This window comes from Bolinopsis microptera, chromosome 1 (genome assembly GCF_026151205.1).
Source record: "Bolinopsis microptera isolate Bmic1 chromosome 1, MBARI_Bmic_1.0, whole genome shotgun sequence".
NCBI lineage: Eukaryota > Metazoa > Ctenophora > Tentaculata > Lobata > Bolinopsidae > Bolinopsis > Bolinopsis microptera.
The window spans coordinates 25,574,098-25,588,495 of NC_087072.1; the positions used below are offsets into that span (position 1 = coordinate 25,574,098).

General features: G+C 36.3%; 3 protein-coding genes across 4 annotated transcripts in view; 1 reads left to right on the forward strand and 2 right to left on the reverse strand.

Annotated features, from left to right (window-relative positions):
* LOC134826129 (uncharacterized) overlaps positions 1–14,398 on the forward strand; it is a 365,739-nt gene that overhangs the window by 304,961 nt on the left and 46,380 nt on the right. The gene's annotated exons all lie outside the window — the stretch shown is intronic.
* On the reverse strand, positions 271–5,362 carry LOC134826072 (uncharacterized). 2 transcript variants are annotated; one of them, XM_063838336.1, is made up of 6 exons: positions 5,289–5,362; positions 5,091–5,116; positions 4,567–4,740; positions 2,342–2,482; positions 2,045–2,142; positions 271–546 (listed from the first exon to the last, which is right to left on the reverse strand). In XM_063838336.1, the coding sequence occupies exons 1-6, from the start codon at positions 5,324–5,326 to the stop codon at positions 541–543; spliced, it is 483 nt and encodes a 160-aa protein (XP_063694406.1). In that variant the 5' UTR covers positions 5,327–5,362; the 3' UTR covers positions 271–540. The 2 variants fall into 2 exon arrangements, with proteins under 2 accessions (XP_063694406.1, XP_063694407.1); XM_063838337.1 differs by lacking the exons at positions 2,045–2,142; positions 2,342–2,482 and adding an exon at positions 4,311–4,464.
* Positions 13,736–14,398, reverse strand: part of LOC134826135 (uncharacterized) — a 53,990-nt gene continuing 53,327 nt past the window's right edge. Inside the window, exon 8 of the mRNA XM_063838418.1 lies at positions 13,736–14,357. Within this exon, the coding sequence (XP_063694488.1) occupies positions 14,166–14,357 (192 nt within the window). The 3' untranslated portion in view covers positions 13,736–14,165. The remainder of the gene's footprint in view (positions 14,358–14,398) is intronic.

A 14,398-nucleotide genomic window follows, 5' to 3' on the forward strand; every position in this document is an offset into this window, starting at 1 on the left:
GAATCAACTAGCTCCCGAACATCAGATCGTGCTCAGAAGAACGATGTAACAGCAGTCCAAGAATGCTATCCTCATTTCTCCTAATCCTCTTCTCAACTTTCTTTTGGTGTTTCTGATCAGTTTGAGATACTTGAATTGTTGAACTAAAAGAAGTCTTGTTGTGTTTGCGTAATGGCTTAGTAATACAAAAATTAGAGTTAGGTATGTATAGCAAGGCCGGATTATTATTATCAATTTTATGTTTTGAGATAAACAAATAAAACCATCGGCTACTTTCTAAAACTGTATTTGTGCTATCTATATTAGTATATTCTATAGTTTGAAATAAGAAGAGGAGAATGATCAGTTAAAGAGTATGCCTGTGCAATATCGAAATACTCTGAAAGTTCAAAAATATTGTCCCCAAAACATAAAATATTGTTCGATTCCCACTGCAGAGCTGATTGATTATTTGAAGTTTTTTTAGTAAATAAGTCTGTTGATATAAGTTTAAGTTGGTATATCCTGCATCAAGTTGCTTTGCCTTTCTAACCAATAACTTTATCTCTGAAAATAAAACAATGTGTTACATTTAACTGATCTTAAACGAAATTTTGGAATCAAAGCGGGCGGCGGCTCATTCATTTCTTATTAAACTTTGTTTTTAAATAGATCATTTGTACTTATTTTTAAAACTATAAAATTGGAATGTAAAGCTTAATAAGATCAGCGGTCAGAGGTAAATCTTTAAATGGAACTGGCGAAGAAGATAAGCAAAGTTTCCTATCCCACAGAAATGAAAACTTCAAGGGACACACCCCTCATTCACATACAGTCGCGTCTCTAAACAGCTAACAGCATAATTGTAAAGAATGTAATATGCTTTACTAATACTTGAATAGCTTCAAGTTAAATACAGGTGTGTAGCTGTGTATCTGACGTTTACCCAGCGAAGTGAATCTACGAAGGAGCATGGAGGGGCTGCAGTCGAACCCTCGACCTTTCTATTACAAGCAGTGTGATCCGTCACTCACTACCATTATTAACTACCTTATCGGACCTTATTTGGACGGACATTACATGAACGGACATAATTGTGAACGGACATTAATATGAACGCTCGAAGGCATTCAAAACCATCAAAAATCCGAATTTTTTAAAATTTTAGACGTTTTTTTAATTTCAGCAAATGATTTTTTAATCCACTTTTTATACAGTAAGTAAGAATAGCAGTCATTAAGCAGTAAAAATGTTAAAATATGTGTACATGATCAGTGTCTAATATTACATATCATCTTCACTAAATAGGTTTTCGTGCATGAAATAGTCCATGCTTAAACAAGCATCAGTGATTTCTAGCTTTGTGGAAACCTTTTTTATCAAACTACCCTGGTCCTGCATTTCAGTGTTAACTTTTACAAGCCATTCGGCGTGAAGTGGTTTTATCTTAGACAACTTAAGGTTAACCTTAACATCACGTGGAGCTTTCCTAGCACTGTTTCATTACCTCCCCTCAGTAATATGAACTATAAAAACGTCGGACAATGTCCTTGGCAACACGATTTACCGTATTATCTAGAGGCTGGAACAAGTTTGTCATGTTGGCGGGGACTAGCTCATGAACTATGTTGTTGAGTGTCATGATTTCGTTGACTTTTTCCGCCAAGTGACCCTTGAAAACATCATATACTAGTATGATGTTAGGGCCTCCAGCGTTCAAGTAATGTCCGTCCAAATAAGGTCCGATAAGGTAATACAACAAGTACAAAGTGCAAGTATCTCAAATACTACATGTACCAGTATCCCAAACACAAATGAGAAATGTCAGTAATAATCCTTCCGAGCAGCTTGAGCGCAGGAGTAACGCAGCAATACGAAAATGTTGGATTCAATATTAGCAATTAGTAGTCAAACATTAACACATAATGAGATGAGAGGTACTGATATGATGTTATTGACAGCTGCAAGCACAACACAGGTGACCAGTTTACATGCACGGAGTATGGAAAAATGAAACTTGGTTTACATATGACACAGAGACACAAAACGATGAATGTTTTATTACAGTGGCACGAGATTTTCTCCCTTTCAGTTTTCGTTTGTTTGGTTGGAAGAAAAAAGCTCCTCCGCGGATATCTAGCACAACATCTTCACTATCTTTATCTGATAAATTTCAACAAAAGTTTAACCTCTACAATAATTACCGCGATCATATTTATAAAGACTACAATTACAAAAAGACTACAATTACAAAAACCACTTCGACACTAACATCAGACTAACTACCCTATCATGACCCTTAAAGAAGAGTCTAACACTAAGCTATTGGCTGATAGGGCAGTGATAGCGAAACAATGTGTACTTTTTAACGAAGTGTTGAGGTCACCGGATTCTGCTGCCCGCCTCGCTCGAGCTCGCGAACGCCCCCCTTTCGTCAGTTTTCGTTTGTTAGGTTGAAAGAAAAACCCTCCTCCGCCTCGAGCTTCTAATTCAACCTCTTCAGCTGGAGAATTGACAAATTTTTAAATTTAATGTATGGCTCCCGGCTTAGAAAATGTAGTCTTATTAGAGCTGTTCTGTCTTTATGTTTTAAAAACTCTGCTTTTGTTGAACACATTAATGCAGCATAATAACAGCAAATTACATGCTCTCAGCTTACAAAACTGTGGAAAATTTAGGCTACTGAGGTTAGTCTGCCACGAAATCAGGCCTGCAGTTCCTTATGACAGCCTTGAGAACACTTGCTATATATTATATATATAATATATATTATTACATATAATTTAGTGATTGGCAAAACTGCTGAAATTGGGAAATCTCACTGCGGCTTTGTCATTACCCTTGAACACATTCACAATTCATGAGAAAACATGTCTATTTTATGTTTAGTAGACTATCCTTGTTGTGCTGTCCGTGTTGATCAGCAACGAAGAAGAAACCTGAATTTTCGCCATATCAGACGGTAATATAGTGCTACAGTTGTGACTATAGTTAGTATTTTTATGACGTTTTCACGTAAACATGTTTCTAAACTTAACGGTCAACAAGTAAAAATGTATACATGTATATTGTTTGCGATTTCTAGGTTCACATTCATCAGTACACAGAAATGATCAGACAGATTGAGAATGAAGCGACACTTCTTATGAAGGACGTTATTAAAGAAAATAGCAGAAGAAGGTCAGATTGGCTATCATGGTGTGTTCCAGCCGAGAGTTCAAATCCATTCTATCCTCGTCGAACTAATGATGCCTTGCACGAGATTGTTAGAAAGGTAAAGTATGTAAAAAGCCTGTGCCCAGACAAAAAAACGGTAGAAGAAGAGGTTAGTGCTTTATAAACCCCTCCGGGATAGAATAAGATTCTGATAATCCCGGCTCCCGCTAAATAGATTTTGATAATCCCGGCTCCCGCTGTTAGTTTTTTCCCGCTGAATAAATAACCCCGGCACAGTTTCTATAATCCCGTCCCGCTAATTTGGCTCAACAAGATTTGTTTTATTTTGATATTCCATGAGAATTTCAACCGCGCACTGTCACGTGTTTTGATGACGTGTATCACGTGACTAACTACTACGACGCGCATTGGTAAAAAATGTCACGTGACCTATGGCTTAACGTAAGAACTATAAATACACTTGATCTATCATCTACGTATCGGTCTAATTGCAGGCGCTGGCAAAACTCCAGCACACTGCTTACATTACTTAAACTCTTACATTTATTGGACCAGTTCCAGAACTTGTCTCGACGGTTACATTTGTCCGGTCAATTTTGTCGTGTTTGGTATAAGCCATGTATTATAGTCGTCTACTTTGATGAACTTCATGACACGATATCATTATTAGCTCCACCTTTTATCGCTTGCCAGGCTTAACTCGACGCCCCTTATCGATATTCATTCAACGTTCTGACTGAGGAATAATGTTATTGTTTAGATATAACGCCAATTTCAAATGTCATAGTACCTTATTAGTTGTATTTATTTGGTAGTCCCCAATTCCATTTCATATTTTCCATACTGATCTCATGTAATAGCTAGAATAAAGAGTAAAATGTCAAATTTGTTGGTCCTTGCACTAACCCGGAGGGGTTTATAACACATAACACCGGCACGCTTAAGTTATATTAAAATAACCCCTCGTGCTAAAGCACGTCGGGGTTATTTTCATAATAATCCCTCGTGCTTCGCACTCGAAATTATTATAAATTTTTCCCGCGCGTCGCGGGAAAAATTGAAATATAATCCCTGCGCATGCCGGGGTTGTGTGTGTTAGAATAGGGAAAACCAGTTTCGATTCTAAACCATAAAAAAAGGTGGCTCACATTAACCTCTAAAATAATGTGCGACTTAATTCGCCTCCATCAAAAGAAAATTTGTTCTTCTTTCGAGGACGTTTTCTACGACCATCATCTGGAACAAAAAAGAAGCCATCTTGCCCTGTTGGCGGTCTAGTATCTTTGCCACCCTTTTTATACATATATTCTGGAAAAGGGAAATAAAAGTATGTATTATGACAATAAGATCCGAGTAATCGTATGGTTGATATAGTGTAGGAATAACACTAACAGTTTCAGCGAAACTTACCAGCTCCCTTTTCTTCGAGGGCAATTATATTTTCCAACCTTTCTTCTAACTCTGTCATATCTTCGTTATCTCTGTTTTCTAACTCTAAATCTAGAACAACCTCATCCTCCTCCCTCTTCTCCAGCACCACAACCTCGTTATCCCCGGCTAAATCTGAGTCTAATGAGCGGGCATCTGAATGAAGAGAACTTTGTGATGATGTTATTGACATGTTACTGATTTTAGTTTCGATACATCAAACTTACCTAAATAGTAAATACAAAGTAGTAAACAATTCTTAGGGGTCGTTCACATATTACGTTATCAGCTGAGGGGGGGGGGGGGGGTTTCCGAATGATTACGCTAGTGTAATTTTGACTCAATAGCTATGTGTAGAACTGATTACGCAGGGGGGGGGGGGGGGGGGGAGGGGGGGGGGGGTAAAAATGTTCCAAAAATGATTACGTAATATGTGAACGACCCCTTATCGTTGCATTACGGGCCATTTAAATTAAATTTAAAAAGACAAATTCAGTACTACTTACAACACAGAGAAATCAGAGCCAAAAACCTGAAATAATTTGTTAAATATTTTTGATTGAGAGAAAAGTAATTTGTGAAATGGGAACTGAGAGTTTAATATTTATATTAAACTCTGAATTCGTTATATCGAATTAAGAGTTCAGTTTTAGTTATGCATTTAGACAATAACGCAGCTAGCTTGAAAAATTATTGAGGCTTACCCGATGAAAACTGTCTTACTGTGACGATCACCAATCATTTTTAAAATCTTCTGCAGATAGTATTAGTAAAGTAGTAACGATTACATATTAGTTATTTAAGGATCATTGATTTTATTCCACAGTATTTATTGAAAGTTGTAAAACCAATCGACTTTTAGATTCAAACCCTCCGTGATCATAGGTTAAAGAGTAAGACCGGCTAACTGTAAGTCTGTGATTCATTATGTCAATTGTACAATGATCTTTTGTTATCAATTATCTTTGACTTTCCACATCAATGAGATTAGTTACAAATAGTTCGTATAAATTAAGCATCAATTGCTACTCATTTGAGTTCATTAAAAATTTGAAAACAAATCACAAAATATTGCGGAATGCGGCGCGACCGATAATATTACACATTTACTAAAGTCCAAACCTAGAAATCATGCAAGCAATACACAACTGCTCATCTTTATTCACACACAAGAATAAAGATGAGCAACCCCATGAACGGAGAAGGGGACTAATTAAGCGACTCATTTAAGGGGTTGTTAATGATTGTAATAGGCCTAACCAGGCCCCACGGCCCAACGGGGTTGTTGCTCTCAAGTAGTGAGTGGACGGTTATTAACGGCTATTAAAGTGCAACTAAACGAACTTCACTCAAAATAAAACACCGTTATAATTTGGGTTAAAGGTCAATCAAGTCTTTGATGGACGATTTGATCAATGATCAACCTTTAATTCGCCGTTTACTTCATTATAATGATGATAATCAACTTAATTATTTGGTGGCCGAATCATTCAGCCACAAAGCTATTAGGTGAATTCACTAATTCAGTTGGAACCTGAAATTTATAATGTAACAGGTCAATTTTAATTCAGTCTTAAAATCTGTGATCTGATTCAATGGACCAAATAAAAATATAAGACTAACATTCCATAAGTTATAATTACAACAACGTTTGGAATTTAGAATTACGTTAGATTTGATCGAAAACAAAATTTGCAGTATTTTAGAATCAAAATCCTCTCAGCTGCAAATGAAGACAAAGCTGAACTGCAAACTAGAAAGCGGCAAACCCCTTATTGAGTGACTTTATAAATGGTTGGCTTTGCAATAGTGATGGGCACGGACTGCATCAGATAGTTCGGACAACCAACCAAACAAAGAGAAGTAGCATTATTCCTTGTATCGGCCAGTGTCTGGCTCGCTTTGTTCCGATACAAGAGAACAGATCAATGTTATTTCGATATTCTACCGGATTCCATCACAGGGAAATTTGTTGAAGAATGTCAGATGAGGATTTAAGACAATGGTTGAAATTTCACAATCCCTTCGCATTTATTTACTACATTCTGTATGGTGATTCTGAAGAAGGGGTGGTAGACGGGAAGAAATTAAAGTACTAGTATTTCTTAGGGCGTGCCACTTGCCACTTCCTGGAAAAACGTACCACTTCCTGGAAAAATGTACCACTTCCTGGAAAAATGTACCACTTCCTGGAAAAATGTACCACTTCCTGGAAAAATGTACCACTTCCTGCAAAAACGTACCACTTCCTGGAAAAATGTACCACTTCCTGCAAAAACGTACCACTTCTTGGAAATACGTACCACGTACGCACGCGCACAAAGCGAGTTTTATTTCTCCCCTTTTCAATGTCAAGACTTACAATACAAGACATTGCTCTCCTGTAATTGAGTCAAAAGTGGCCTTTCAGACTCGATCAAATGAAAATCAAAACCGTGGACTGGTCTAAAAACTCTTTGTTAGATTTTGGATGCATAGTTGATAGTGCATGCGCCACCAAGAATAAGATTGGGACATGATTTCTTGTCAATTAAAAAACTAGACGTATCCTATTCTATAGGACATCCATCAGAAAGTTCATATGGTATCTATTTTGAATTGTATGTGTCACATGTGACACATACAATCAGTAAACATTCGTTAAGATTTGTGATCAATTATTGTCTAGATACCAGCCAAACTCTGGTTTGAGTAAATGTAATATATGAACAATTTCTAAGTCGGACTTACAAACAATATTTTCAATTTTGTCATCAATTTATGGTTGGAAACTAGAAACTGGAAAGCCCCACTGATCCTTTTCCTTACGTCATGACTCAATACTCTTAAGTCTTAATGTAAGTAGATACTACGCAATAACACATCATTATCAAGGATACATGTTTTCAGGAATTTGTATGAAGAAAAGTGAACGATTTGAGAGCTACAGCACCTGATCACTTATCAGGAGATATTGAACTTAACTACAGCACCTGATCACTTATCAGGAGATATTGAACTTAACTGCAGCACCTGATCACTTATCAGGAGATATTGAACTTAACTACAGCACCTGATCACTTATCAGGAGATATTGAACTTAACTACAGCACCTGATCACTTATCAGGAGATATTGAACTTAACTACAGCACCTGATCACTTATCAGGAGATATTGAACTTAACTACAGCACCTGATCACTTATCAGGAGATATTGAACTTAACTACAGCACCTGATCACTTATCAGGAGATATTGAACTTAACTGCAGCAATTGTAACAGCCGAAGTATTTCAGTTCGCTCATGACTGATTGTGCTTGTGGATTGTTTCTATTTTGTATTTGTCTCCTTATTACAACAATCTACTATATAACTTTACCATTTGTATGAGAATCCACTGTTTCTGTGCATGTAAAATGATGGAAATTATTAAAGTACACAATGACATAAGGGACTGGGAGTGAAATGATATTTTAACAACCAATTTAAGTGAATACCGAGCTCGATATTGTTCATTAATACATGCAGCAAGTTAGGGCGACGGAGTTGTATTTATAGAAGCAATATAATATGATATAAAATCAATCAGGCTGAGCTGAAAGATCCATTAAGGCCATCCATGTGATTACTCAATACTTATAGTTATATATGCCATGACGGGACTCCAACAAAATCGAATAAATTTATTATATATATACAGCAAAAGTCGCGTCGACCGCATTTCATTTATTGATTTGAATTCTATCTGATATGTGTCAATGCCGAATGGTTTATTGAGGTTAGCATTTCAACACGTGATATCAATAACGGATTGATCTATTAGCAAACCCTCATTTTAAGTGAAAACGGCAGGTTACGGCAATTTTCATGTCAGCACGTATCAAAGTTGACATATTCATTATCGATATAGTTTCCTATCGCATCGATTCATTTTCTCGTATTGAAGGAGGAGATGATCATTGATCAATAAACTTCAACTTCAAGTATAACATGCTTCAAGTTATTATATTTTCAATATCCTCGTGATTGCGAAATTTGGGATAAATTTTAGTTTCAACTGTTGTTAGCGTCATTATTGCTGTTTAGGGAAAATAGAGATCAATTAGCTTTAAATTCGAATAATGGAATCCTTTCAAAATCAAGCATCACAAGATTAGAAGCACTTTAAAATGATATTAGCCGAATCATTAACAGCAAATTAATGTTTTAAATTTTCGATCCATATGTTTGCTTGAAAGTGCAGTGAAATTTCTGACCCCGGACCAAAAATAATATTAATTATAAGAATTACCGTTAGAAAGGAAAATTTTCCAAAGTTTAAAAAGTTTGGTATCTAAAGGGTCTGTAACATATAATTTGGTCGGAATTATAATAATAATATCGGAATTGTTCTTTGTCGGGTTAGTCCAGTCCATGAAGATGAATAAGGAAACGTCAAACCACGTGATACTGATATACTAATAGTAATACTAATACAGTGTAGTGCGCAAATTCCGCACAAAATTAAAGTCATGAAAAAATGCTTAAATTTTGTACTGTCGACAAATCTGTGCTTAAATTGCAGTGTTTATGATGTTGTGGCACTCAGCCTACCTACATCGAGGTTACGTAAAAGACGTTTATATAATGAGGTCCCTCTGGTGTAGGACACGAATCATGTCCTAACTTTCTAACATTAGTCTTAGATTCCAATAACAATACATTATCATGTATTGTATACAATTACAAGCTAAAATGCAGTGCCTGTAAACTACAGTATTATGTGATTGTACCTATATATATATATATTACAATGTATCTAATTGTGAATAAAGTGACTCGATTTCAATCTGTTATTACGACCCTAAATATATATCACCTTCTTTTGTCATTTTATCAATCATCGATAATTAATAGTATTAGTATTAAAATGTCCTTTCCTGATTTCTAAATGTATAATTTCTTTTGTCTTTCCAGTGTTTTTGATGTCACGTCATGAAAAACGTTTGACCCTAACCATGGCCATAGTTATGGGCATTGCATGTAATCATGTGACATGTGGTCGATCTTAATCTTATCTCATTGCACACAGCAGTACCAAGAACTCAAATCTGATAGACTTAGAGCGCATAACGGTGCAGCGATAAAGTGCGGGATTAGGGTAACAGTGCGACTCCGCACCCTTTTCTAAAGCTCGAGTATCATTTCAATTATTCTTAAAAACGATTTCTAATAAATTGACATTTCTGGTACAAATCATTTTTCATCCCAATGGCTGATCAAGACTGCTTCTGATAGAGATCATACTTTGTCTTTAGAGTACTATACAATCAAACTTCACATGTGACATTGTATTGTGACTGCTTAGTTATCTTTATAATACGCGAAATCATAGTGTTTGTAAAATTGTAGTGTTTTAAACTAATTACAACACTACGAATCTATTACATTTATTGAGAATCATGTAACGTAACGTGATGGAAATATTGTAAACGGGCATATCCTGTCCAAACCCAGGATGCACTACATGAAGAGTTCGTTGTAACTTTGTTTGAAAAGCATTAATTAATAGTTTACTCCTTATCTAGTTATATCTTCTTATCCTAACTTTGCAGATTCTGATGATTATGAAGTCAAGTTCAAATTTTTCTATCGACTTCCTGTTAAGTAGCAGTACTGCTACTAGCGGTAGTAAATCAGGTGAAGTTACACGAACGGAAATGGCAACTAACCCTTTAGCTCCAATTGGGAGAGATTCTCGAGGGTCGTCTTATCCACAGCAATATGATCTGGTTAGTTGGTCGAAATGGGGGGTTTTTTTCTCGTTTGATCAGATCCAGTACTCAAGTTCAACATTTGTCAAGTATGCAATGGCGCAGTCTGGGCCAGTGGCTGAACTCAAAGTATAGTATTAGTACTATCGGTTTTAATTGTATTGTATCTCCATTCTAGCTATAGTGATACTAATAGTGATTGACTATTTATGCATCATAATTCTATAATTCTAGAAGCCTTGTCCTTCAGCGAGAAAACGAACATATAGGATTTACTGGTTTCGATGAGAAGACTGCAAATGAGTTCACAATTCCAGGTATTTCCCCAAACTATTTATCACCGTCTAGATATACTGTGCAGGTACTGTTATAGTAGTATGACATGTATGATGTAGTTTACATCCCCTTATAGTTATATTCAATAGGGTTAAATATAACATATTGCTTTATAACGTTTCATTTTGGATACAGTTCAGAAGATCAAAGGAAGATCAAATTATCAATAATCTGCATTTTGTACTGTTTATAATTATATACCTTATCGGACCTTATTTGGACGGACATAATTATGAACGGACATTAATATAAACGCTCGAAGGCATTCAAAACCATCAAAAATCCGAATTTTTTTGACGTTTTTTAAATTTCAGCAAATGATTTTTAAATCCATTTTTTATACAGTAAGTAAGAAAAGCAGTCATTAAGCAGTAAAAATGTTAAAATATGTGTACATGATCAGTTTCTAATATCACATATCATTGCATCTTCATCAAATGGGTTTTCGCGCATGAAATAGTCCATGCTTAAAGCATCAGTGATTTCTAGCTTTATGGAAACCTTTTTTATCAAACTACCCCGGTCCTGCATTTCAGTGTTAACTTTTACAAGCCATTCGGCGTGAAGTGGTTTTATCTTAGACAACTTAAGGTTAACCTTAACATCACGCGGAGCTTTCTTAGCACTGTTTCATTACCGCTCCCGAGTAATATGAACTGTAACAACTTCGGACAATGTCCTTGGCAACACGATTTACCGTTATATCTAGAGCTCTGGAACAAGTTTGTAATGTTGGCGGGGACTAGCTTATGAACTATGTTGTGGAGTGCCATAATTTCGTTGAAAACATTATATACTTGTAGAGTTTTCTGTGCCTCCGGAACCTTTCCGTCGTTAACTTACGGCACAATAAAGTTTTCAAAGTTGTCATATTCTGGACAAAAAGTTGGAAATGGAAAAATTTTGGAAAAATTTCAACGGACTTTAACTTGGACGGACATTAATTGAACAGACTTTATTTGAACGGACATTAAGATGAACGCTAGGGCCTCCAGCGTTCAAGTAATGTCCGTCCAATTAAGGTCCGATAAGGTATGGATTAATTAGTCCCTATTTTTACTCTATCGGCATAAATACTCTGTAAAACTCAGGATGCGACAATCAGGAGATTCCGACGCTAGGAAGTTATCTCACTACAGATCAGATGATGTTAATGTACCCAGCCACACGGTTTAACGGACACCATCACGGCTATAGCCATGCAGCTTACGATCAATCTGGTAAATTCTAGCAGCATACAGCTCCTATAGTCCTAAATATAATCTGCGGACCTTCGACTTCCTTGTAGTTGTTACCATACAATTTAACTCCAAAATTTGGAATATCATTATTCATCCATTTTATGTTAAGATTTTTTCTAAGATTAAGACGGAAAATTGAATAGGCATTGAATTTGAAATGACATGGCATTATAGCGGAACCGGGAACAGCAGCTCACTGAATTGTGGACACACGTTGCAACTTGCAACCCCTTTTCGCGCGCGAATTGCAGAGTTGGAGCTCATCGAATTTCTATATAACCAATAACCCTGTTATGCGATGTCACTTTCAAAGCATATAATAGGGCAGTTATCATTACGTCTCTGAATTGCTTATAGTTATTAGTTATCGTTAAATTAGGCCCCGGCCCCCGACCTCCCCTAACTCCCTAATTTATTCATTATTCTGCTTTTATAATATTAGTGCAGCTGAGTGGCTTTGTGGCTTCATGTCACGTACAAATTTAATAGGAATTTTGGTATTATCACTTACTTTCAATATGTCTTAAAATATTGCGACATAATGCTCATTTAGTTGGTCCCATGACTTGATTTCTATTTGTATATAGCATCTAAATCTAATAATGCTTGAGATTCATGACAAATGGAGTAAAATTGGAGCAGAAATAAATTCATTTTGATCGATCCTGTCGTGAAACCAGGTATTTAATACAGGTCAGCAAGTCAAATCCAATAGAGAATTAATTTCAGTATTAGACACTTACGTCAACCGGGTGGCGGTCAGAAACCTGGATCCTTACAGACCTCATCCAAGGAAACGGCGCAGACTTAATTCGGTAAAACTAAACCTATCTTCAACTTTTCAATACTTTCAAATCATGCATTCACACATGTCACATGTGATCTGTGGCTGTGTATTACTGTCTTCGTAATAATTTACTGGGCCGCGCTCAGCCTGTCATTCCGCATAATCTTTATGTTTATAAACATGATAGCCTGAGGTCCCCAGGTAACGTAATAATATGTAGATGACAAGAGCTCCACTAACCCAGGCCCAGATTCTAAAGCTAGAGCAGTGTTACACGGATCAAGCCTACCTGTCAACTAGAGACAGGTATAACCTGGCAAAGACTCTCGGACTGACTGAAACGCAGGTTTGTAGCTTTCGTCTCAGATACCCTATTACATGTATGTCTCATTTTAGTTGTAGAGATCTAGTGAAACATTGAGAGTTGGGACCGAAATTACTATTTCTGGTCACTACAGCTCACTGCCGCATAATAGCGTAATATAATATAACCATAGGCATTTAAAAATCATTGTAATTGTATTGCCTCATTTCTGCTAGTTTAGAACTGATATTACGCAAACATGCTTCATTTCAGGTCAAAATTTGGTTTCAAAATCGACGAGCGAAATCAAAACGAGCGAAGGCGGATCTCGATATAAGCAAGAGTCATGGTTGAAGTGGAGATATTAGGATGGAAAACCTCCACTGTTAATCAGACATGCCATAATTATCATTAGCCTGTGTTGGAGAAAATCATAAGATAACGGTTCCATGTTCGACATTCATGCTGAATAAGCTGATTTTATTTGTACTACTACTATATATGGTGATCTCTCTTAATTTTCCATTGTCAGTACAGACAAATCCGTCTGAAAATGGATTTGCCGACACAATTACAAGAAGCTTTTCAGGATTTTTGAGGGTTTTGAGTTCCACTAAATAGTTAATAATAGATAATAGTTTATATTTGATAATAAATGTCCTTTTAACCAGACCAACGCTTCCACTATTATGCGTGGATTTTGTTTTTCCAGATGCTTTAGATATTTGTTTAAAATAAAATTCAGAAAAACTTCTTTTCACTGAATTATAATGTACAAAGCGAAAATCAACATGATGTACGGTCTTACACAACCATCGGAAACGTAAAAAGTTTTGATGAAAATCCAATTATAACTTAAATAGAGGGCCCCGTGAGTTAAATAAATATCCGTGAATCTTCTAATGCTACTTTAAAATGGGTCACGGCTCAGATCTCGGATATAAAATTGGAATAAAAAGCCGAAAGTAGACACTTGAAGTGGGGTAGCGAGCACATTATAAATATCTAATAGGGTAACGAAATTGTTTTAACAAGATAATATTCCCGTGAAAGAGGTGTACTGTTAAGTCTATTAAGTTCCAAGTTCACAACTTCCTAAATCTAACTTCGAGACGAGAATACATCAATTAAATCCCACTGAAGCAGCATTATTTTCATCACCGAGTGTCTGGTTGACGGGATTAACGTTTCATCTTTGCGATAGAATCATCTACTTCCTTGTACTTGGTAAAGTTGTTGACGACTCCGTTTTTCGTGATCGATTTATCGTGTCCTGGGACGGTGAAGTGAATCTGTCTGGATCGGATACCATTCCGCCTCGTCCGCATCGCTATGTACGATATAATGACCAGTGCTGCTGCACTTGCCACGGCCTGAATTTGAAAGAGGTGTTAGGTCTTCGGAAAATATGTGT